General features: G+C 25.1%; 4 protein-coding genes across 4 annotated transcripts; 1 reads left to right on the top strand and 3 right to left on the bottom strand.

Annotated features, from left to right (window-relative positions):
* Positions 1–1377: 1377 nt before the first annotated feature.
* On the top strand, positions 1378–3960 carry MKS88_000854 (uncharacterized protein; the record flags this gene model as incomplete). The annotated part of the gene is made up of 2 exons (XM_067219494.1): positions 1378–1810; positions 2156–3960. 2 exons carry the CDS (start codon positions 1378–1380, stop codon positions 3958–3960), a joined length of 2238 nt encoding a protein of 745 aa, XP_067075222.1.
* Positions 3961–5288: 1328 nt separating this feature from the next.
* Positions 5289–8495, bottom strand: MKS88_000853 (uncharacterized protein; the record flags this gene model as incomplete). Its single annotated transcript, XM_067219493.1, has 1 exon — positions 5289–8495. The coding sequence occupies one exon, from the start codon at positions 8493–8495 to the stop codon at positions 5289–5291; it is 3207 nt and encodes a 1068-aa protein (XP_067075221.1).
* Positions 8496–10632: 2137 nt separating this feature from the next.
* On the bottom strand, positions 10633–11778 carry MKS88_000852 (ubiquitin specific protease; the record flags this gene model as incomplete). Its single annotated transcript, XM_067219492.1, has 1 exon — positions 10633–11778. One exon carries the CDS (start codon positions 11776–11778, stop codon positions 10633–10635), a length of 1146 nt encoding a protein of 381 aa, XP_067075220.1.
* Positions 11779–13244: 1466 nt separating this feature from the next.
* Positions 13245–24739, bottom strand: MKS88_000851 (uncharacterized protein; the record flags this gene model as incomplete). Its single annotated transcript, XM_067219491.1, has 4 exons — positions 13245–13751; positions 14118–19424; positions 19774–20429; positions 20563–24739. The coding sequence occupies 4 exons, from the start codon at positions 24737–24739 to the stop codon at positions 13245–13247; spliced, it is 10647 nt and encodes a 3548-aa protein (XP_067075219.1).
* Positions 24740–25219: the final 480 nt, after the last annotated feature.

Below are 25219 nucleotides of genomic sequence, written 5' to 3'. Positions count from 1 at the left end.
GTAAGTACATATAACATATTTTATTTTCAGTTTTTCTCTTTTTCCATTTTTTCCTTTTTTTTGTTTACGTAACATAAATTTATAAAGAAAAAGCACAATTAAGCTATTTAACAACAATTCATTAGACAGTAATTTATTGCCAAATATTTTAGCAAAATTATGCTTGATCATTTGCCTGATTTTTTTTTTTTTTTTCCATTTGATTTATTTGGATTATTCCCCATTTTTTAAATACATTCAGCATTCATCAAATAGTATATAATAATTGTATCATTATGTAATTTATTTTTGCTTCATTTCTACTTAATGCTAATTTTTTTTTTTTGTCGTTGTGTGCTGCTAAATTTTTACGGACGTATATATATATATGTGTATATGAGTATCTACATGAATATATTTCGTGTATTTATTTTTCAAATATAGTATTAAATTATATAGATGAGAAAGCTGGGTTTTTTATTATACAATAATGCAATAATTTATTTTTTACTAGTATAGATACGTGCTAGGCGAAATATGCCGCATGTAAATAGTTATTGTATCGTTCCAATATTTCTATTGCATATATATATGTATATATGTGCATATTTAAATGGTAATATGGATGACTGTATATATGCAAATTTCTGTGGTTATTTGCTTACACGATTGCACTTTCATAAGATTACACCTTTAAACGATTACACAATATCCCTTGTTCATTCCTTTAATTATCATTAAGAGGAAGATGAGCAAGTTGTAATTCTGAAGTTAAATAATAATCATAGATCATGTCTTTTTTGTAAAAGACATATGTTTATTGTCAAGGCACGTACATATTGTCAATAATTAATTTATCTTAATTTTAAAAAAGATTGAGTAAATATGCATACCTATGTTCTTTTCTGTTTTTCTTTTTCTTTCCTTCTTTCCTTTTTTTTTTTTATATAACTTGAAGAGATTTTTTGTGATGTTGTGAAAATAAAAAAAGTACATTTTTATTATCGCTAGCTTCATTTTCTTTTTACATTTATATTTGATTATGTTTAGAACAATATAATTTTGTTATTTTCTTAAAGTTTTTTTTTTTTTTTTTTTTTTTTTTTTATTATTTTTTGCATATCTTTTTTACTCTCCCCCCCTATTTTGTTTTTTGCAATATTTTCCAGAATTTTTGTATTTTTTTTTTTTTTCTCCCCCATTATTTCTTTCAAATCCTGTTGATGTTATTTCTTCCTATTTTGTTTTTTCCTTTTTTTATTTTTATTTAATCTGTTTTGTGATAAAAAAGACATTTTCCTTATCGCATTATACATTGTTTTATGTTTTTACGTTTATCTTTACATTTCTACCATATTTTGTTTCCTTTTTTTTTAAAAAAAAAAAAAAAAAAGTATAATGTATGCGCATAAGGAAGAGCTAAAGAATTACTTTAATGAAATAAAATTAAAGGGTTCGTTTTGTTATGATTTTAACACAGGGGACTCACGTAATGTTGATTATATAACAAAGTTAAAATGTGATTTACTAAATAGTTACAATAATAGCGAATTAAATGATATTGACAATTTTAAGGCACATGCAAGTAATGATGTAGAAAATAAAAATAGTAGTAAGAGAAATAACAGTGGTAGCAGCAGCAGTAGCAGTAGTAATAATTATAACAATGAGGGAAGTAATGGCATTGAAGACAGCAACAATGATAGCAGCAGCGGTAGTAAGCATAGGAAGGAGTTGCTTAACCTTTTAGACAACATCAGCTATTTAAATGAAAACTCGTGCTATAATAAAAATAATTCATACAATAAAAATAATAACGCCCCTCCAAAAGGTATTAAAAAATGTAGCTTCTCATAATATGAAACGGTGCATATGTTTCTGTCGTTGTTTCGTACTGTTATTCTTATGCTACAGTGTTATACGTAACAATCGTGCTGTACTATTATTCTTTACTACCACGCTGCAATGTTATTATATAAGACCGTACTGCGCTGTTATTATTTAAGACTCGTTCTACACAGCTATATTTGTCTGCGACGCTACACTGATATTGTTTACAACCGTGCTGCATTATTGTTCATATATTTTGAATATTAACATTTTATCTTTTTTTTTTTTTTTTTTTTTTTTTTTTTTTTTATTCTTGCCATCCTTCCTTATTCCCCCCATCGTGCAGGAAAACGAGAACTCAGTCAAAATGATTATTTGAACATTAAGAAGAGCAGATTAATTAATAATTTGAATTACTTCATGCGGGTGTGTTGCAATAAGAGTTCGTACATAAAATTTATAAATCATTACTTCAACATAATATATAGTAATAGTATTAACGTATTATTTAAGTATGAGTGTATCTTACAAAAGTTTGCAGAGCAGAATGAAAAAAATTTAACAGAAAACGATTATTATAACGGATACATAAACTTAAATAAGATTCCAATTCTAATGAATGAATATAACTTACTTAATGGTATGAAATTAGACATAAATAACAATCAAGAATATTTAAAAAATAACTCGAACCTAGAAAGTAATGTATTAAATTTTATCAATGTATATGATAATTTAACTGTTAACTTTTTTAATCATATATTTACAAAAATTAATAATAATGAAATGAATATACAAAATTCTAATGTTGACTATATAATTCATAATTTTCTTCAAAAGAAAAAGTTATTAAAAGAAAATGTATTTAATTTATTATTAAATATTAGTGAGTCTTATGAAATAAAGTACTGTAATGTTATTACTGATTTAAAAAATGATGAACATGTAAAGGAAAGAAATGAAAGAATAATTTTCGAAATGTTAAAAAATAAAGTTGAAGGAAGATTTAGCAATTTTAATAAGGGAGAAGATTTTTCTAATTATGATGATATCATGAATAATGACCATGGTAATAAAAATTTCAATGCAGCTTACAATTATGACATTGAACAAGACAGTTGTTCCAAAATTAATAATAGTACTGAACCTGATAATTGGTGTAAACCAAAAAAAGGAGAAATGTATGTTAAGGGAAATAATGAAAACATGAACATGATTAAAGGAAAGGAAAGTGATACAACCAACACTTTTTGTAAAATAAAAAGTAGTAATCTTAGTAATAGTAATAGTAATAGTAATAGTAATAACATGACAAGTAATAACACTGATACCACTACTACTTCTGTAGCCACGACTGCTACAGTTGTTACAGCAGCTACTGTTTCCACTGCTTTAACCACTGCGACGGCTGCTACCGACTGTGTGGGGGGTGTTTCAGAAACAACTATCAGTAGTAGGGTGAATCATCATAATGATGAGGATGGTATTGCTATTGCGTATTCGACGGGTGTCGATATTTCAATAAACTCTTATAGTAATGGTGTTGAAAAAAAGGGGAACGTGTTCCTAAATGATATGAAGGAAATGCTAAACAAAGAAATTGGTACCTATGATTGTTGCTACAGACAAAAGGAAGAAGGGGAAGAAAAAGAGGAAGATCATGATGACAATGATAATGACAGTTCGAATGACAATACCTATGACAATGATGATGAACATGCAAACAAGAATGCTAACGCGATAGATAACATATACAAATTCCTTAAGAACAATACTTTTATTCCAAATAATAATATATATACAGATTTTGTTGAAAATGGTAATGACATATTTTTAAATAAAATAAAAAAGAGTGATAAAAATGCATATTTCAAATTAATAGAAAAATTTGATCGAATGTATAATATAATAAATGAATTTAAAAGTAACCTGAAAACTAGCCCAGTGAACGAAGATACTATAAATAATGATAATGAGAATTTTCAGAAACATAGAAAGAGAAAATTTATTAACGATGAATATGAATTGAAAAATGCCAATCATACGAAAAGATGTTTAAGAAACTGTAATTGTAAAAAGATTCAACCCGTTAAAAGAAGTAAAAGAATTATTAATAAAACTGAAATATCAAAAGGAAAAAAAATGAAATAAGCAGAAATGGGGAGATTGAGAAAATTATGCAGTGCAAATATCTTTGTTGTTTTTAGTTTTTTTCTGTTTATATTTATACGTTCTTCATTTTTACGTCGCATTATTTTTACGTCGCATTATTTTTACGTCGCATTATTTTTACGTCGCATTATTTTTACGTCGCATTATTTTTACGTCGCATTATTTTTACGTCGCATTATTTTTACGTCACATTATTTTTATTTTATGTTATTTTTATTTTATGTTATTTTTATTTTATGTTATTTTTATGTTATGTTATTTTTATGTTATGTTATATTTATATTATTTTTTTTTTTCGTAATTTTTAAGTACAAAATTAACCGATGAGCAATTATTTTGTTTGTCAATATTGAGTGACTGAATCGGCTAATAAGTGAATTTTTCTTATTGAAGATGCGTTTCGGTCATCCTATGCGTACGTATATATATATATATATATATATATATATATATATATGTACTTGTGCACATACACATATGTATCCATACAAATGTATACATACATATATATTTATACGTATATACATGTAGATGCACATATACCTTTGTGCCTTCACATCCATCATTGCAACTTTTGCTTCCTTTTTTAAAATTTTTATGATGAAGAGAGTTCAAAGAAAACATAGGGAAAGAGATTATCAATTTAGAAATCTTACCATAAATTATGTTCATTTGTTTTAAACATATATTATATATATATATAATATATATATATATATATATGGATAGATAGATATATAGATATATAGATATAGATAAATACTTGTGTATGAACTGATCTACTGCTTGAATGCACATGAACATATGTGTTAATTATGTATATATTGATTATACGAAGTAATATATGCAACAAGTGGATATTTTTTTCACAGTAATTTAAAAAATAAAATAGTATAAAGATAAAGGAATGTGTATTTTTTTTTTTTTTTAAATCCTTTTGTAAACCATTTTTCAAAATAAAAAAGGTATCTCGAATATTTTGACCACATATAGAGAGCCATTCATGTGTAGAAATGTGAAATTTGGCAGAAATTTTTTTGCTTGCACAATATACATGTATATATATAATATATTAATACACATGTATATGTGAGCAACTGTTGGGTGATATGGATATACAAGGTGAGCAAAAAATAGAAGCAGGGATTTTTAAAATGTTTTTTTTTTTTTTTTTTTTTTGTTAAACATTTTATAAATAATTTTTCTCTTTTGTGTAAATTAGTAAAAGCAAAATTGGTATTGTGAAATAAGACATAGTTGCAATAACTTTAATGATGTGTGATAACTCATACAGATATGTTTTTTTATCACAATTTGTTTTTTATTTGTTTTATAATTTGTTCCATTTCTTTTACCAAATAATACTTATCTACTTTGTGTGTCCTATCATTTTGCAGAAATCTGAATAACTCTTCACTAAGTTGTTTTTCATAATGACAAGAAAAATCCACATATGTACATGTATGCCCTCTAAATCTCATTTGTGTCAATTTTTTTGTTGAATGTAATAATATATTTTTTATAACTGTATTTTCTAAATTGAAAAAATAGTTTTTAACTATGTTTTTTGTTGGAATAACGACGTTTTTATATATTTCAAAATTTAAAGATTTAATAGTAGTATTAAATAAATACATAAATTTGTTTTTCATTATATTATTGTTCTTTATTAAATAAATATACGATTTTTCTAAAAACAGGAATTTTAAAGAGTTGTAAATCGAATACAGTAACCCATAGTATGTGACATTAAAATGAAGTTTGTAAATTAATCTTTTATAAATAAACAAGGTTATTATAGTATCCTTTTGATGATTACTATTTATGCGATAGATGTAATCATAAATCATATCCATGTTTTTATTCTTAAAATCTGTAATATAGAAATACTGAATAAATGGGTTATGAACTATATTTATTTTAAATTTTAGAATGGACCTAAATAAATTTTGTATTTGATAATAAATAATTTTCTTTTCGTGCAATTCTTTAAAGAAGTAGTAGCTTTTTTCAATGTAAAAATAATTGTGTTTAAGTAAGAGTAACCATTTATCTTTTTTTTTCATTTTTTTTAAAGATTCATATTTTAATAGTGTTGAAATAGTTAAAATGTTTATTGTACAAATTTGTTCTTCTTCCTTTGAATAGGATTTTTTTTCTAATTTTGACAAAATTGAATTTAATTTTAGAACAATTGAGCAAATGATATACTTTATAAACATATTATTTTTTATGTTTAGAATCATTTTTTCTATATAATAATCTAGGACTGTTATTTGTACATCGTTCAGTTCATCATACGCGTAGTTATTAACCCAATAGTTACTTAGCTTTTCCGTAATCATTAACATGAATTTGTTGTAGTTACGTTTAAAGAACTTCCTTTTAATTTTATTTATTTTTTTGATTATATCGAATTTGTTAATAATTTGTGTAGTCATATGGATGGGATATTTGTCCCTATGTGGCGTGTTCTGTATACAGCTGTTCGGTTGATAAAAATTCCCATCTGAGCATCTCTTATCAGGATTATTGTTTTTTACAGTGAGAATTTCATTTCTCTCTAAATATTGGGTAATCCTTTTTGATCTTCTATGAACATAAGTAATAACGTTGTATATAAGCAGTAAGAAAGGGTAAAAAGCGTCCAGATAATCTAAGACACATATGATACACTTTTTGTATGTACATATAATATCTTTTGCTTCTTCATGGGTAAATGGAGAGGTATCATCGTTTAAGTAAAAATGGTCAACAAAGTAATGATATCTGTTCAGAACGAATAAATTAAAATGTATTTCATTAGAATGGTAAAGGAAAGAAGAATTTATAAATCCTGATAAATATAATAAAAACCGAAAATAAGTTAAAAAAAAAATACAGAAAAATTCAAATTCGTAGTAATCCATTTCTAATTTTATATCATATTTATTATTATTTAATTTTTCACAAAAATATTTATTTAATAGTTCGTTATTTCTATTATTGTTGTTAAAAGGTGTACCATCGGATGTTTTAGAACTATGTATTTCCTTAATAATGTCATAACATTGTGTCTTCAAATCATCTCTACATTCTCTATTTTTTGATCCTTCCTTTTCAAAATACTCTGTAATTGCATCTATAAATATACGTTTTTTATAGAAGGGAAGAAACAATAATATTTTTCTTGATATTTCATTTTGTATGATCCTTTTTTTTACTTCATATTCTTTACTGTGTTCCTTATCCTGTTTGGATTTATTTGAATTCTCATATATATTTTGTTCATTATTTATTAAGCAATCTTCTCCAGATTTATTATCATCAATATTTGACTCCTCCAATTTGCTGTTCAGGTGCATGCAATTTAATTTATCCCCATCATTATCATTATTATCATCAAAAACTTTATGTATCTCGAACGTTTCCATTATGTTAGGATTACTCATCAAATTGTTATTTTCACTTAAACACAAAATTTCCCCATAATGAACTCGTTCTAACATTCCAATGAATGTACTATTGATGTTGTTATCTTCTTCAGTGTTTACACTTACAACTGTTAAACTACTATTACAAGTACTGCTTTGCTCGAGCAGCTCACTGTCGCTTTCATAAGTGTTTTCCAACTCGGTAGGTTCACAATTTTTACAGATTTCACTGTTGCTGTCATTTATTTCGCTGCTGTTAATGTCATTTATTTCGCTACTGTTAATGTCATTTATTTCGCTACTGTTAATGTCATTTATTTCGCTACTGTTAATGTCATTTATTTCGCTACTGTTAATGTCATTTATTTCGCTGCTGTTAATGTCATTTATTTCGCTACTGTTAATGTCATTTATTTCGCTGCTGTTAATGTCATTTATTTCGCTACTGTTAATGTCATTTATTTCGCTACTGTTAATGTCATTTATTTCGTTGCTGTTGCTATCATTTATTTCGCTGCCGTTGATGTCACTCATTTCGCTGTTACCACTGTTCTTCATGTCATCGTTGTTAGTTACATTCATTACATTTTCTTCTCTTTCATTATTAACTATAATTTTATTTTCGTTTTTGTTTTTTCTTTCATAAGTGGAGTTCTTTTTACTTCTTATAGTTCTTCCTTGTGTCTGTTCTAAGGATTTTCCAATTTTCCGGAAGGCGTTACTTATTTGATTTCCTTTTTTTTTGTTGACATTTTTTTTATCTTCATGCCTGAATTTTTGATGTAACGAAATTTTCTCTTTCTTTTTGGAAAAGTGTACAGATTCATTTCTTTTATGGTGTTTGGTAATTTTTGAAGCCTTCAATTTTCCTGCAAGTTCAGAATTTTCTATAATAGTATTTTCCCTTTCACTATATGCACTTCTTTCATTCGGTGATTTTTTCTCTCTCTCCTCTCCATTCTTAGTTGACCTATTCTTCCCCATATCTTCAGTTTTTTTTTCGCTCTCATTACATATTTGGTTTATTTCCAATCTCCTCTTTTTTCCTTTACCACATTTATTTGCTTTCGTTATACATTTGGATGATTTTATTTTTATCATTTTTTGTATTAATGTTCTCAAAATTCTTTAAAATGGTGTTTCTACATTTATATAACCTTTAAAGTTTTTTTTTTTTTGTTCAAGATATTTTCCTTTTTTAAACTTGGTGGAAGTTTCGTCTTTCCTCAAAGATTTTAGCAATTCTGGAAGTTGTTTAACTGTGTTTTCGTAAGAATCCAATATGTGAGTGAATAAATACATATACGTACATACATACATGAATATGCTTACATATGAGTAAATGTATGAATGTATATAAGAATAGACAATTTGTTTGCTACTTATATGACTGTGTTATCATGTGGGGTTCTTTACAGGGTATGCATTTTATTTTACACTTAAAAAATAGTTAGATATTGAAATAGTATGATCTCTATTCTGTGTATTATTATTTACATTCTCTTACTTATTTTCTTTCTATGTATAAAATGAACACCCAAAAAGGCGCTGCATAGATATAATATATATATGTGTATACACTTTCAAATTATGGAACTGAGAAAAAAAAAAAAATAAAATAAAATACACATATATATATTCCAAACAATTCGTACGATGTACAGTATCTTCTGATTAACGCGTAAAAATATATCATAAAAAGAAGATAGAAATTTATTAGACTTCTATTTACTCTCCGTGTCTTAAAAAAATAAAAGTAAAAAGAACAAATAGACGTTTTGTTTTGACAAATTTACTATTATTTACTGCTACTACTTTAGGTGTATATTACTATTTTACTATGTTGTAAAAAAAAAAAAAAGAATTCTAATATATAATGAAATGTTATAATATGTTCATAATTTTATCTTTTTTTTTCTTTTTTTTTTTTCTAACGTCTATGTGTATGTATAAAATCTCTATGAGTATCACATTCTTTTATTGTTAGAAGAATGCCAAAAAAAATGTACTATTATCTTCATTTTTTTTTTTTTTGCTTTTCATGCAGTTATACCTATGAGTTATAATGAAGAAAAAATAATTTTTTCTCTCCGAGTATGAGAATTTGTACTCAATAACATATTTGTTTGATAAGGTTTTTTTTTTTTTTTTTTTTTTACCTGAATGTTTTTCATTTAATCTAACTAATCTGCGAAGTCTTATTCGCGTGAATCATATAATTAGTTTTCATTATAGAAGGAAAATAAAAACATATGAAATATGAAAAAAATTCATGGCAGTTCAAAAATGGGAAAAAAAGAAAGTGAAAAATTCAAATACTTATTATGTCATATGTAACCTACTAGTTTCTTTAATTTTTTTTTTTTTTTTCATTTTGATATCTGTAATTTTGCTTTAAACAAAGTTATACAAATATATATAAATGCACGTGGACGTTTATCTATTTATAACTAGGAAAAAAACACAAAAAAAATTAAGAAAAATACGAAGATACTTATAATTTTCTAATCCTTGTAGAATTCTCAGTGTAAAATAGACATTAAAAAAGCTATTTAAATATTGCACTTCTATCTTCAAATATGAATTAAAATAGAAAAGAACACATGGGAATAATGGGATGAAAAAAGCGCTTACCAAAAGAATAGCACATATAAATACGTATTAATGCGTAATTATATGTATGTGCATGCAGGCGTACAAATAAGGGTATTATATAGTCCTTACTTATTATTACTATTACTTTTAAATTGTATTCGTGAGATTGGTGGGAACTTACTCATAACTATTTTGTACATGCATATATATATATATATATATGTATAAATACAAACATGAATATTCGGCAAACGCAAATTGAGTTGAAAAGAATTGATACGCTTTATATATAAAACGTATATTATGGCGAACAATTTTAAAACGAACACAAAGAATTATGAGCATTCTAAAAATTGTATACGTTTATCATATGGTGTTTTCCATGTGAGCTATATTTAAAAGGTCTTGAGTGTTTGTTTAATAGGGTGTTTAAATATCTTTACCAGTGTTGTTTATATATATATATGTACACACATATAGGTGTTCTTGTGCATAGGCAAGAATTTAGCAATTTAATATTTTTGTTTATAAAAAAAATTGAGGTTACTGAATATAATTTTTCTCTATTTATTTTTTAATTTTTTTTTATGTATCACAATTTTCTCCCCTTCACCCTCTGTACTCTAGTTTATCGACGTTCATTTCATAGAACCCTCTTGAGTAGCAATAAATAGATGTCGCTAATGTTTTCAGGATTGTAAGGATTGGTTAATTTTTTAATTTTATCATCATTACATTTGTAGAACCCATCATTATATTTAACAATTGCTGTGTAATGACCATTGTAACTATTCCCACTATGGCAAATAATGCTTTCAATTACATATTTAGAGTTAAATAAAGACTCATGATTGGACATATGTAAAAATGAAGTAAAATCAATTAACCCATCATATGGTAATAAAACAGTAGTGTCTATTTTTTTTATTTTATTATTATAATAATTTGTACATTCATATGTCCATTTAAATCTTTTTATATAAATAATCATATATAAATTTGGCATTCTGTAAATTCCTTTTTTTATGCGGCTGCTATTTTTTAATTTACAAATATTACAATCGAGATTGCATAAATCATCATTTTTCATTATATTATTTCTTAACAAGTCTATTAATGTTGTACTTTTCATATGTTCATCTTCAAATTCTAGACCTAAATCAATACAAAATTCAAAACTATATCTAGTATGACCACAATTAATACAAGTAATACTACAAATGTTTTGAAACCCTAACAAATCAGTTATTATACTATTATCCTTATACAAATATTTAACCCAATATTTATCACCAGCCTTTTCTTTATTGTCTTTATCATCTAATTTAATATCAAAATTTTCAGGAACATTTATATATCTATTACACTCCACATTGATGTAGTCTAATAGCATTAGTAAGAACTCGTGTGCATCATTTTGTGCATTAATTACTATATTTGTATTATATTTTCTTATTTTTTTTAATATGTTAATATGTTTATTTGTACATAGTTCATTTTTATGCATATCATATGATTCTTGTACTAAATCAAATAGTGTTCTTAGAATTTCTCCTTTATACTTAGACTTTGTATTATAATAGATTTTATTGAAATTTTTTAATAGATATATACACAACGGCTTGATAGACAGAAGTAGCTGTAATGATGCATTGCAGTAACATATATTCCCGTTGTTATTGAAGGACGTCGGTCTTCTTTCAATATTCTTAAAGTCATAATGTTTGGAGTAATATTCATAATTTTTCATACATAGTAAGTCAAAAATATTGTTTTCCGTTACATTCATTTTATCTCATTTTATTCTATCCACATGCAGAAGCTCAAAAAATTGGGGTTGATGGGATAGAGGAAAGGGTGTCTTGTAATCGATTCTTTGTTCTTGGTGCTTTATAGATATCGGGCTTTCTGCCTTTGTAAGTAATTACGGTAAATAAAATGGATATTATATATGCATCCTTTTACAGTATAATGTATTATATTTCTCTTTTCCAACTTTTCGTATGAATTTTTTTTTTTTTTTTTTTTTTTTTTTTCACAAATTGGAATAACTTTTAGAAGAAAACTGATTTATATATGATATATACAATTTTAACTAAAGTTAAAAAAACGTTTTATCGTCTTAGTATAGGAACAGCTATCGTTCACCTTATCTTTTGAATTGTTTGTTATGTATTGTTTAACTTGAATCATGAATCTCCTACTTCTTCTCACTAAAGTTTTTGTTCAGTAGTTAATTTTTAGTGTACATATGTACATTTATGCATATTAGTTTTCATTCCAATGTACGCATATAGGTATATATATATTTATATGCATGTATACATGTGTACATGACAATTCATGTTTTTTCCTCCCGCAATGGTGTTATTTTTGCTTCAGGTGTTACTTTTACTATTTAAATGCAAATATTTGAAGAAAAACTATTTTTTTTTATAAGTTTTTTAACTGTAAGCTTTTAAATTATATTGGAAGTACATTAAACAAATTTAAAAGGAAATGAGTAAAAAAATAAAAAAAATAAAGCATAAATCGTATATGGTAAAACATAAAGTATAAAGAAATAATGACAAAACAATATAAAACAGTCAAAAACAAAATATGGACAAGCAAAAGATAAAATCAAAAAAGTATATTAAGTAAAATTTAATTGGATGAAAAAAAAAAAAAAAAAAAAATTGCCTGAAAAATATATAAAGGAGAAATAAACCAAAAAAGCAGAAAACAAGGTTAGGAAAAATGAATGTAATAATATTGATAAAATATATATTTTGTGAAACAATAATGCTGATTTTTTTTTTTTTTTGATTTTAAACTAATTTGAGCCGTGTTAATCCTTATACATACATAACAAACTGTTTATGGGTTTTTGAATTTTTAAATAAAAATAAAACATCAACTAACAAAAAATTGGGTTTAAAATATAAAAGGGATACACCAACAAAAAATATTATTAAAAAAAAAAAAGAAAGAAACATAACGACTAAAAGTGTATATATATATATATATGTATATTAATTGTACATATAATATCACATGTATATATTATGGTAACTACAGCAAACAAATGATAAACTCGATAAAAAAAAAATTAAATACGAAAATATAATCATTGCACACTTTATAACATTTTTTTTTTTTACTTAAAAAACAAACAAAAAAAGCAAACAAGGAACATTTTTTAAATGTTATATATGAATATGAACATATACTTATGTACTCCTGTATATCAGAATATAAATTCATACGCATGTGTCAGTTCCACAACGTTCCCGCATATTTTTTAAAAATTAAATTTTCATCCTCAACATAATACAATTTAATTTTTTTGTACATCATTTTGTCAATAAAGGAGATGAGATTTGCCGAATTGTCTTTTCTGCTTTCTTCAAAAGGTGGTTTCTCATAATTGATGGTACGTACATATTTATGTTCATTTCTATCTCTCCATTCATTTTCGTTTTTTATAATATTTTTTAAAAGATTATCTTCAGTTGTAAATTCACCTTCTGAGCTTGTAGTACTTTCGAATAAATCACAGGTAATATTTTTATTTTTTTTTACTTTTTTTTTAATTTTTAAATGTTCATTAGCTATTAAATTGTTAAAATCATTAATAATCTTATAATTTTTCTTTAACTTATACATTTCACTTCTCTTCGATACGTACATCAATTTGAACGAAATAAAGTTGTCTTGACACATTGCTCTTAGCAGAAAACTCAAATCACAGAAGTTTAAAATTTCGACACTCTTGTACATCTGTAATAAGGGGAGGGGAATAAAATGCGAAATTAAAGGTGTTATATATGTATGGCAAATGTGAAATTAAAAATATATGTATACAAAATTGTAACGAATATTCAAATTCTTCGTTCTTATCAAGAAATCAGCAAAAAAATAAACGATTCAAAGAATATGATGTTGACTTAAATTGATAGAATATAATACACGAATATATTATGAAAATGTAGATAACACATTTAATAGGATCACATCTTAAAAAATAAGTGACTCGATATATGTATGTACATAATTTGTTTTCTTGTATGTACATATATATATGTATATATATACAAACATAAAAAAGTTTATGTGAGATACAATTTTTTTATTATTGCTTCTTACGTCAAATATGGAAGAATAGGGGTTGTTCTTCAGGTAAAAAAAAACTTTTAAAACATAAAAAAACACAAACTTTATATTTGTGTTTCCATTTGCATAAATAAAGCTATTTGCGTTTATATAATTATCATTGAAATAATATATGGTAAGTTTTTTCTTAAATGTTGGTTCATTTTTCTTTTTATACAAATAAAGAATACTCTCAAAATATTTGCACGCTCTGTTAATTATTCTTCTAATATATTTAATAACTACTGCATATCTTTTATTTTCGATAAGATGTAATAGTTTGTTCCCTATTTTTGTGTGAAATATGGTATTATTTTTCTCAAATTGACTCTGAATTTCCCCTTTTTTGAGTTTTTGAATTTTGTGAAAATTATCCAATAAATACATAAAAAAGAAATCATGAATTATAATAGAACACTGAAGATTAAACAATAGAATTAATCTAGGAACAAAATTTGGTTTTTTAAGGGTATTATTATTTATGAAATTTATAAATATGCAATCAACGTAATTTAACTTTTCCCTATTATAGATAAGTTTTTCTTCTATATTTTTTTTATAAACATACCTTTCTGATGAATATTTTTCATTAGCATTGTCACTTACACCAATTTTTTTGATATCTAAATAATTTGTTATTTCACTTTTCTCCATAAACTTTTTAAATATTTTTGTCTCACTATCTGTATATTTTTTGAATTGAAATTTGAAATTCTTTAAATGACAATTTATCATATTTAAAAATGGATGTTTATAATTATGCTCGTAAAACATGTTTTTTCTTTTATATGCGTTAATTTCATAATGATATTGTGCTAAAAATATTTTGTGTGTGTTCATGAAAGGAAAAATTTTAATAAGATTTAATTTATTTAACAGAAAAATAATAAAATCATATTCTTTTTTGACATTAGAATATTCACTGTAATTTGTATTTTTCATAAATTCTAGCAAGTACATTTTTTTTAAGCTATCAATAAAACGTCCATTTTCTTTTTTTTTTTTTATTGATAAAAAAACGAAAAGCATTTTATTTATAATTTTGTTAAACACAGTATAGTTTTTTTCTGTTTGTACTATATCATAATTGGCACTATTTAAAATGGGTGGCGTTTCTTGTTTATTATGATTATTTGTGTTCTTACTGTTAAGGAGAGTTACTACGCTGGTGGTGTCTTTCATCCATTCATTTGATTCAAAATTTTCTTCCGTGTAATAAACTTGTTTCTCCACCTCTTCCTGCTCCTCCTCTCTGTTTACGTTGTTATATTCATGTGTCATATTAAAATCTCTCTCACTTGAACGATTTGCATTGCATTCTTCCATTTTATCGTTTTTACATTTGTATAATTCCCTTATTTTCTCAGATACTGTTATTATTTTTTTTTGTTTCTTTTTAAACACATTATCTTTATAATTTCCGCATTCACCGTAGATATTCAAAATATCATTGATGTAGAAAACGTCATATAATATTCGGGTAACAAAAAAAAAAGATTCTTTATACGTGTTATTCTTCGTTCTGTTTCCTTTAATATTCACTTTTTTTACGAAATTTTTAAGATGTGCATTACTTTTGCTTCTTTCCTTTTTTTTAATTTCGCATGGTATCTTTTTAGGTGTCTCCCCTTTTTTTCCAATTTCCATATTATTATTACTGTCATCAGTATGCATGCAGTCATTTTTCTGAGAATTTTCTGTTTTTCTATCATTAAATGGAGGTTCATGCCAAACTGTTTTGCCTCTTGTCTGTTCATAATTTTTTTTTTTTTTTTTTTTTTTTTTCTTCCTTTTGGACTTGTCTTTTTCTAGCCAAAAAACACTGTTCTTCAAATTGGAAACTTGAACATCTAACAAGGAGTCCACATTTTTATGAACATTTGACATGAAGGCAATATTGTACAAATGCATATTTTGTGGATATAAATCATAATCAATAAATGTTTTTTTGTTAATATTATAGATTAATAACTTGTTTTTCTTATAAATTATAGAGTTGGAAAAATTATTTTCCTGCATATATGCATTAAAAAGGTTGGTAAAATTAACGTTATTCGTGTCACTTATATTTAGAAGAAAAGAATTTTTAAAAGGTTTATATGGCACTTGTCCCATAATAATATCATTCTCATATATATATAAACAATATCTTTTAAAATAACTGAAGAGAGAATTATTAATATAATTCGGGTCATAATATAAATGATGAAAGAAATGGTTAGAATTCGAAAATTTGACTTCTTTAGTATTTGAAAATATTTGTGAAAGTTTTTTTTCTAATTTTTTTTTTTCAAAACTATTTAAAAAATAATAATTTGGAAAATATTCACTAACGTGCTTGGTTAAACAGTTTATATGTTTACTTATTCCCCCTAAAATCTTTTTATTGCCATCATTCGAATTTTCTAACAATTTTATTATTTCATAATCATCTGAAAGATGATCAAATATATCTGATTCATCTGCAGTGGATGATGTATAACTCATGGATTTGTCATCTTCTTTGTATCTATTTTCATATTCCCCATTTTTTAAATTTTTTTCATTTTTTTTTTGTAAATTGTTATGCTTATTGTAGTTAACGAATTTTTTAGCTTCTGAAAGATGGGAGACATCTGAAAAGTTTGACATTTGTGAATCTTTCTCGCAGTTATGCATCATTAACATATCTTTTTCTCGATCACTTGGTTTCTCATCATTATTACATTCATTTTCATCGGTTAATATATAATTGTTGCAAGCATATAAAATAATATTCCCTTTTAAGAAATTATGAACACAATAATATAAATCAAATATGGTTAATCTTTTGTTGAAATAATGTTTCTTGCACTCTTCATTTGGGTTTTCACTAGAATTATCTTCATTGTTCATCACATTATTGGTTGTACAATGTTTCATAAGGGTATAGTTAAAATCATATATGTTATTATTTCTAACTTGTGATACGTCTTCATTTAGTTCTTTATTATAATCAACATTTTTATAACCATTTTGCATAAAAGGAATATCTTTCTTTAAGTAGATGCAATTTTTAGGAGCATTTCTGTAGTAAGTGTTATTACTATTATATGGAATGGCCTGATTATGCTCCTCATCATACACAGCATCAATATGACTTAACAAGCCCTTTAGATGATAATTTGTGTTGTCTTTCTTTTCATTACTTTTTTCAAAATGTTCACCTTCTAATAATTTAACTGAGTGAGACACGCCCATTAAATAAATCATGTCTAAAACATTATCAAAAAAACTCTTTTTTGAAAAGAGGGATAATTTCTTTTTATAAAACATAGATTTATAAACTAAATTAGCATATATATTGTCACATATAAGGTCACTGCTGATATAATTAGATAATATATAAGACGTATCAATAACATAGCTCTTCTTTTTCAAAAATCTTAGAGAATTTTTTATATCTTCAATTTTTTGAAAAAATAAAGGTTTTATAATTTCTTTGTATGCTGTAAATTGATCTCCATAATTTATTATAAACAACTTGAGTAGATTTACAAGAGATATAAATTTAAAGTTGTATATATTTTTTATATATTTGTCATAATAATAGTTTATATTTGTATATGTACAATTGTATATATGGGTGGCAGAATAACTCAAAATACATCTAGCAAAATTTTCATTGGATAAAATAAAAAAGTAGTGAATAATATTTTTCTTAAAATAATAAAATAATTTTTTCTGAATGTATATGCAAACATTAGGCTTAAATTTTCCTATCATTTTCCTGTTCGCTTCATTCCACATATATTTTTTATAAGGAATACCATTAGTTTTATTTTTTAAATAATAAATTAAACGGAATTTGTTCAATTTTGTAGATATAAAATCATTAACACTTTCTGACGTTTTAAAATAAGACGGTAATATTTTATCACAAAATGTTACTTTTTTGCTTTTTTCCTTGTAGCATTTTTTTTTTTTTTTTTTTTTCTCTTGACTTTCATATTTTTCTGATTGTATTATGGTACTTTCAAGTAATCCTCTTTTTTTTTGAAGTTTTGTTATTTTTTTTTTAATTAATAAATTGTTTACATCTTTTTCTTTGTATGGGTTTACTACTGAATTTCCTTCGTTCTTATTTATCCCCTTAACCGTTTTCTTTTTTTTCCTTAACAATAATTCCTTTGTCGAAGTGGAAGAATTTTCAGTACTTTTATTTGTCTTATCTAAAAATACTGTCTGGATTTCTATATTTTTTCTTTCTTTTTCTAAATTTTTCTCTGACATAACCAACTGAACGATTGTAGTTACAAAATATATATACACTATTTTTAAGGTGTGTTTTACCTTCACATTTTCCAAGAAATCATTTATATATTTCTTATAATTTTTATTTACGTAAAAATTGTTACTATAAGCACCTTCTTCATCAGCTTTTTCTAAGTTATTTGTTACATTTTTTTTTTTTTTTTTTAAATTAGTAAATTCTTCATTTAACAAGTTTTCCTCTTTAGCTGATAAATCGTAACTTTGCATTTGTATAGCTTGTTCAGGTTTCTCGAGTTTCTGGTCGCTTATACTGTTTGATGAAAAATGTTGACTACTCTCTACCCATGGTTTATTTTGATATGGTATATTATTTTGAAGTATTGCATTATTTTGATGTAGTATATCATTTTGATATGAAGCGTTTTTCACATTTTTTGAGTTCGTTTCATACGCATTTGCCCTTTTTTTACTAAAATTATAATCAGGATATATATTTGCGTTTTTTACAATTCTATTTTTAATTCTTAGGAAATCACTTAGATTTTTATGTATCATGTGCTTGGAATTTGAAAAGAATGAAATAAGATTAGAAAATTTTTTGTTTACGTTATGAAAAGTTGATATATGACTTAATAAATCGTTTTTAAAAGAAAATATATTATTACAAAATGGGCAACTAAAGAGTAAGTCTTCATCAGTGATTGCAACACTACTTTTTTCTTTACTGTATATGTCGTAAAAAACTGTAAAATATTTTTCAATATTTGTTCTTGATATATTATATATATTACGCAATATATCATATTCTTTGCTTGATGCTAACTCTTCCATTAATTTGGACTTTGATATTTCTCTTTTCTTCACTTTTTTGGTTAAACTTAAGAACATCTTTCTCAATTTTCTTGTCAGAAATAACTGGTTTGTATATGAATTATGAAACAGTAGGAACTTCAAATTTTTGTTTTTAATTTTACAGTTTTTAAGTACATCTTGAAGTGTCAATTTCCCTCTTGGGTAATTTTCAAAGTATGCATCCGGCAAAAACTTCTTGAACCTCTCAACGGATATCTGAAGGGGGAAGGATGTAAATGGGCATGCAGGTATATAAAGGGTTGTGTAGAAGGACGTATAAGCGTATGCGCGTGTATTATATGCATATTTGTATTTATATAATTCCGTATATATATATACGTATGTATGGGTACATATTGGTACATATCGAACATATCGCAATATAGCACATACTAATTAATTTTATGCCACAGACTGTATGCACTAAAAATTGTGCATGCGTAACGAGTATTATCAAAAATTGGGTTGAAACAGAAAAAGAAAAATATAAATATAAAAATAATATGTAAATAAATAAATAAATAGACGCATAACTTGTTGTCAAAATGATCGTGCAACTACTTACGTATAAATTATAGTAAAACTCTTCAAAATGATTGTATCGCATAATATTGTAGGTCTTATTTTCTCTTTTACTTTTTTTGGGCGTAAACAAATGAATGTTTACATATTTTTTGATATAAATTCGCAAATTGTTTTTCTTTATATCAACGAACGATATATTTAACTCTGCATTTTTAGAATTACAAGAAACATTTCCCTTCCATTTATGGGGAAAACTTGCATTTTTCTTCATATTATTACTAAATTTAAGATGGACTAAGTTCATATTATACAAAAATTTTAATTTTCTGTATAGAAAGTAAAATATGCTTATTCTATCACTGCTTTTTATTACGTTCATGTCATGCTTACTTAAGACATCATTTTTCTTTTTACTAGAATAAAGATAATTTTTCTTCAGCCGTTCCTCTCCATCATTGTTAGGATTAGAAACAGTATCATCATCATGTGGAACAGCAACATCATCATCATGTTTTCGCAAGCAATCATTCGAATTACAGTTTGAGAAGGTGATAAACTGTAACTGTTCATATGGATTAATTTCATTTAAGTAAATTTGCTCATTTCTACTTGAAAGGAAATTTTGAATAATGTTATTCTTGTTACAATTTAATAACGAGTAGGAGGTTAAAAATTCGAATAGAATTGGAGGTAAATCTTTCAATTTTTTTTTTTTTTTCGTTCAATAGGTAATTTTCGATATAATTTAATTTGCATCCAAGATGAATAATTTTTAAATATTCATCCAGATAAAGGTTTTTCAGTATATCTTTAACTGTCAATGTATTACTAGATTTTTTTTTTTTTTTTCTTTTTTTTTGGTTTGATTCTATGTAATCTATTTTCCTTTTTTTAGAAATATTTTCGTATGATTCAAATATGTTACTGCCACTGCTTATTCCTCTGTTGCTGCAACTATCTTTTGTTTTTTCCTCAGGACAAATTTGTTTTTTTATTTTCTTTTTCTTTTTTTTTAATATTCGAATTAAGCATTTATGAAAATATTTGTATCTAGCCATTTTTGAAAAGATATAACCATTGAAATAATTTATACCATAGGAAAATTCTTGTGGTGTTTTGAAACTTCTAAAGACACTTCTCGTTTTCACTCTTTTGCTAACAATTTTACTTTCTTTACATTTAAAAGCTGACTCATTTAGTATATCGATATATAATACATTACATTCATTGCTATTTTTGGCTAAAACATGGTTATCTCTAGAAGTACTTTCAACATTCTTTCCATGATTTTTATTTCTTAAAGGTGATAAAACAATTTGAATTTCATCCTTATCTTCTAAATTAGGTTCTTCACATGTTTTATAGGAACAACTAAAAGTATCTTGTGAAGGTAACTTATTTAACATATTAGTTTTATTTTCATTAATTTTGTGAAGCTGTTCTGATTTCCTTTTTTTATTATATGTTTTACAAACAGGATTGATAAATTTTCTTTTATTACTTAAATTAATTGTGTCCACCGATGTGCCCATTAATGATGTATGGTAAGGTAAATTTGAGAATGCCTCGGAAGATGTGCCATTATAACAACTGGAACTGCGGTTACTACTACTGACACTGCTACCACCAGGGAGATTATATATTCCCCCCGTAGTATCTTTTTTGTTCGTAATAGTATGAACTACATGAGAGTTATCATTACGATTTGAAGGATTCTGCGTACTCGATTGTTCATTTTTTTCAGCAAAAAATATTGTATGACCATGTTCTTCCTTCTTCCCTTCAACATGCAAATTATAGTTTTCAACATTATTTTTGTCAGCTATTTGATTTATTCTGTTGGAGTCATTTTGTGTGTATAATGATGCTTCTGATGAATCAGCCATAGCTTTGTACCTTTTGTCTGATATTTTTACCATATATTTAAGCTTATTGCTAGCTATATTAGTATTGGTTAAATTGTAATATTCCATTTTTCCCTTACTACTTTTATCAGTAGTATTATTGTGTCTATAAAAAAATAGTGCGTATTCCTGCTGAAATTTTGCATATAGTTCATTTGACTGTTTTTCGGATAGAACATAAGAATCGTAAAAATAGTATTTCACAGTTTTGCTGTTAAGGAGTGTATATTTTTTAAAAAACTGATTAATTTTTGTTGAATAGTTAAAGAGTCGTTGAACAGATTTTCTATCAATTGTTCTACCACTGTTTTCTAACATTATGAATAAATCTTGTAAATAACGAAATGTAGTCACTTTTGAACATAAGAGGAAATGACAGAAAATAAACAACCTTTTAATAAATAAATTACTTTTTAATTTTGTCGTATCTTCCATAAAATATTTTATAAAATCAATGTTTTTTTCCGATGAGTCTATATTTTTTATATAAAATTCTTTTTCGTATTGTTCACTTATGGCAACATCCGAAGGTTTATTAAGACTTTTACTATCATGAAGATCAGAAAATTTGTGTGAAGAATGTTTGGTCTGATCTTTTTTTAACAGAAATTTTAAATAATAAAAAAAATGAAAACTGCAAGTGTATAAATCATATTTATCTTCAAATTTTTTAAAATTTTCCACATAATTATCAAAAAAATCTTTAAAATTACTAAAATTATTAACAGAATCTTTGTACTTAGGTATGACATACATTAATACATTTATGTCTATTTTATTTACTGTATTAATGTAGTTTAGTACATTTAATGATTCACTTAGCTTATTAAATTGTATATGACTGAAGTCTTTTTTTTCTGAAATTAGGTCAAACTCTTTCTCTTTTTCGGAGAGTGTTAATTCGTTTACGTTTTTATTTTGCACATTTTTGGATCCCTTATTTTTGACAGTATAAAAATTATCAGATGTTTTATCACTTTTTGAAATAGAAGCATTTTTTCTTATGGTTCCTTCTGTCTCCTTTTCATCCTCTTCTCCATTTATTTCACTATTATTATGATCGGTATTATTTTCCTGCTTCTCCATTTTAAGGAGAGAGATATTATGCGGATTCTTTTGTAGGTAATGATAAATGTTATTATCAATAAATCTGTACATAAAACTTTTATTTTTTCTTTCTGGTATTTTTACAATATCTTTATTTCGTATAAGTTTACAAAGGAATGTATTAATTTTTTTAACTGAAAGGAGTAGAATTTGTGAGATCTCTTTTGTTGTCATTCCATTTACCCCTTTACTTAGAATCAAATATTTTATTTTGTTATATAGTGACAAATTGTTTAAACAAATATTTTTATTTTTAATAAAATAGTTATTATAACTCTTTCCATCCGAATTAGTGTTTGTCGACGAAGTGGAAGAAGAAGAAGCACAGGATGAAGTTGATGAAGCATGAGACAACAAATATTTTTTATTTACCTCTTCTATATTTTCATTCTGTTCACTTTCTGCAGAAGTTTGTTTGACTGATTCTTCTATTTCTTCATTTCCATGAAAAAAAGAGAATTCAGATAAACTAGATTCTTGGTTTTCATTTGGCGAACTGGAATAATAATCGGTATCATTAGTCTTATTATCAGTACTGAAACCCACATAATTTTCAAATTCGTTTATTAATAAATTACAATTTTTTTCATTTATATATATGTTATCTTCTTCTCTCTTTATATTATTTATTATTTGTGTCTCCTTAGATTCACCTCCATTTTTTCGCACATCCTGGTTATGATATTCTATTTTGACTATATCTTGAATGTCAGATGGTATGTTAGATGGTAAGTCTGATGGTAACTGTGATGACGAGTTCAGATGGATTATATTTTTCCCCTGCTGTATCGATTGACCAAAGGTGCTGCTTCTTTTTAGGTACATTCCTAACTCATTCCATGCGCTCGTTGTGGTAATAGCACCTTTGACAAACTCGTTTTTAAATTCTACCCTTTTCACATAATCCTCACACATTAGATAGCAAGATTTGTTTATAAATTTGATGAGGTAATCATAGTTGTAGTAAAACAAAAGTAGGAAATTTATTATATTATCATAGTTGATTTTATCTTTATTTTCATAATTTAAATAACAGTTTTCATAATTCGAATGAACTTTAATTTTACACATGATTATCTTCTTCTTATTAATTAAACTGGATAAGATAGAATTAAAAAGTCTCAAAGCTTTTCTTACTTGTATAAAATAATAAGGATTATAAACAATTAATAATTTAAAAAAAATAAAAGACAAAACTTTTTGAGGTATTATAATAAATTTGTTTAAAAGGTATACAATTATTTTATTAATTGATAATACATTCTGTGAATATAGGATATTTTTAATAAATATAGGCAATAAGTTATATATAAAATATATATTAAAATATAAAATATATGTGGGGTTTAATTTGATTGTGTTGCTATTGCTACTATTCCTGTTATTACTGTTATCAAAACTTTTTTCTAAATTACTTATATTAATACTTATTTTTTTAATTAACAAAAACTGAAATAACGCCTTTAAATGATAGTGTACTATCTTTACATCTAGGTTTAGAGACCTAGACAAAGAACTCTGAATAAACCCATTATATTTACCAGAAATTATGTATAATAAAATAAATATTTTTTCTTTGCATTCTTTTATTCTTTGATAATAAAATAGATTGTGTTTATTATATATATATATATTATTTATACAAACATTATAATGGTTAGCCGAATTGATAATTAAATTTTGATTTCCCTTATCTATTTTGATATCTACATCATTGTTATATTCATCTAATTCAGCTTTTTTCTTTTCCTGTTTTATGATACATATATCTCTACAGTGGTATATATTTTCTAAGACTTCTTTTTTCATATATATGTCCATGTACATATTTTTATTTCTCTCCAAATTTTCGAATAAATCTTGTAATGTTATAATATAGTTAATTTCATTGTTATCGTTATCATCTTTTTTTTTACTATAGGTATTTGTTGAATCTTTTTTGTTAAAACTTGTGCAGAGCTCATCAAAGATGAATTTCAGGAGCATTTTATTCATCTTCAGGATTCATCTTAAAAAAAAAAAAAAAAAGGGCATTATAAATATGTATATATGCAGTGCACGAATTTATTTTCTCTTTTTTCTTATTTTAATTTTGATGCGTATATGGCTCACAATCGACTACAAATTATTACTTATGCACAGATATAGCCATATATAAACGTATATTCCCTTTGGCAAATGTTAACAATTTGGAACTTTAAAAAAAAAAAAAAAAAGGCAAGAACAGCATTACTAGGTAAATTCCATTAGCACATGAAAATATGTGTACTCTCGCTGTATTCTATATGCCATTATTTTTAAATTAACTGTTAAAAGAATAACAAAATAAAAAAGTTAAACAAATTTTGTTCAAATAAAGACTATTTGTTGTTACATAATGGTATGGACTAACTGAGGGAATAATATAATAAAAAAAAAATATATAGAAAAAAAAATTAACGAATGAGGATTTTTGGCATCAGAAAATAAGTACAC

Source organism: Plasmodium brasilianum, chromosome 3, assembly GCF_023973825.1.
Source record: "Plasmodium brasilianum strain Bolivian I chromosome 3, whole genome shotgun sequence".
Classification (NCBI taxonomy): domain Eukaryota; phylum Apicomplexa; class Aconoidasida; order Haemosporida; family Plasmodiidae; genus Plasmodium; species Plasmodium brasilianum.
The sequence above is the reverse complement of the archived record's forward strand: the minus strand, read 5'-3'. Positions and strand labels throughout refer to the sequence as shown.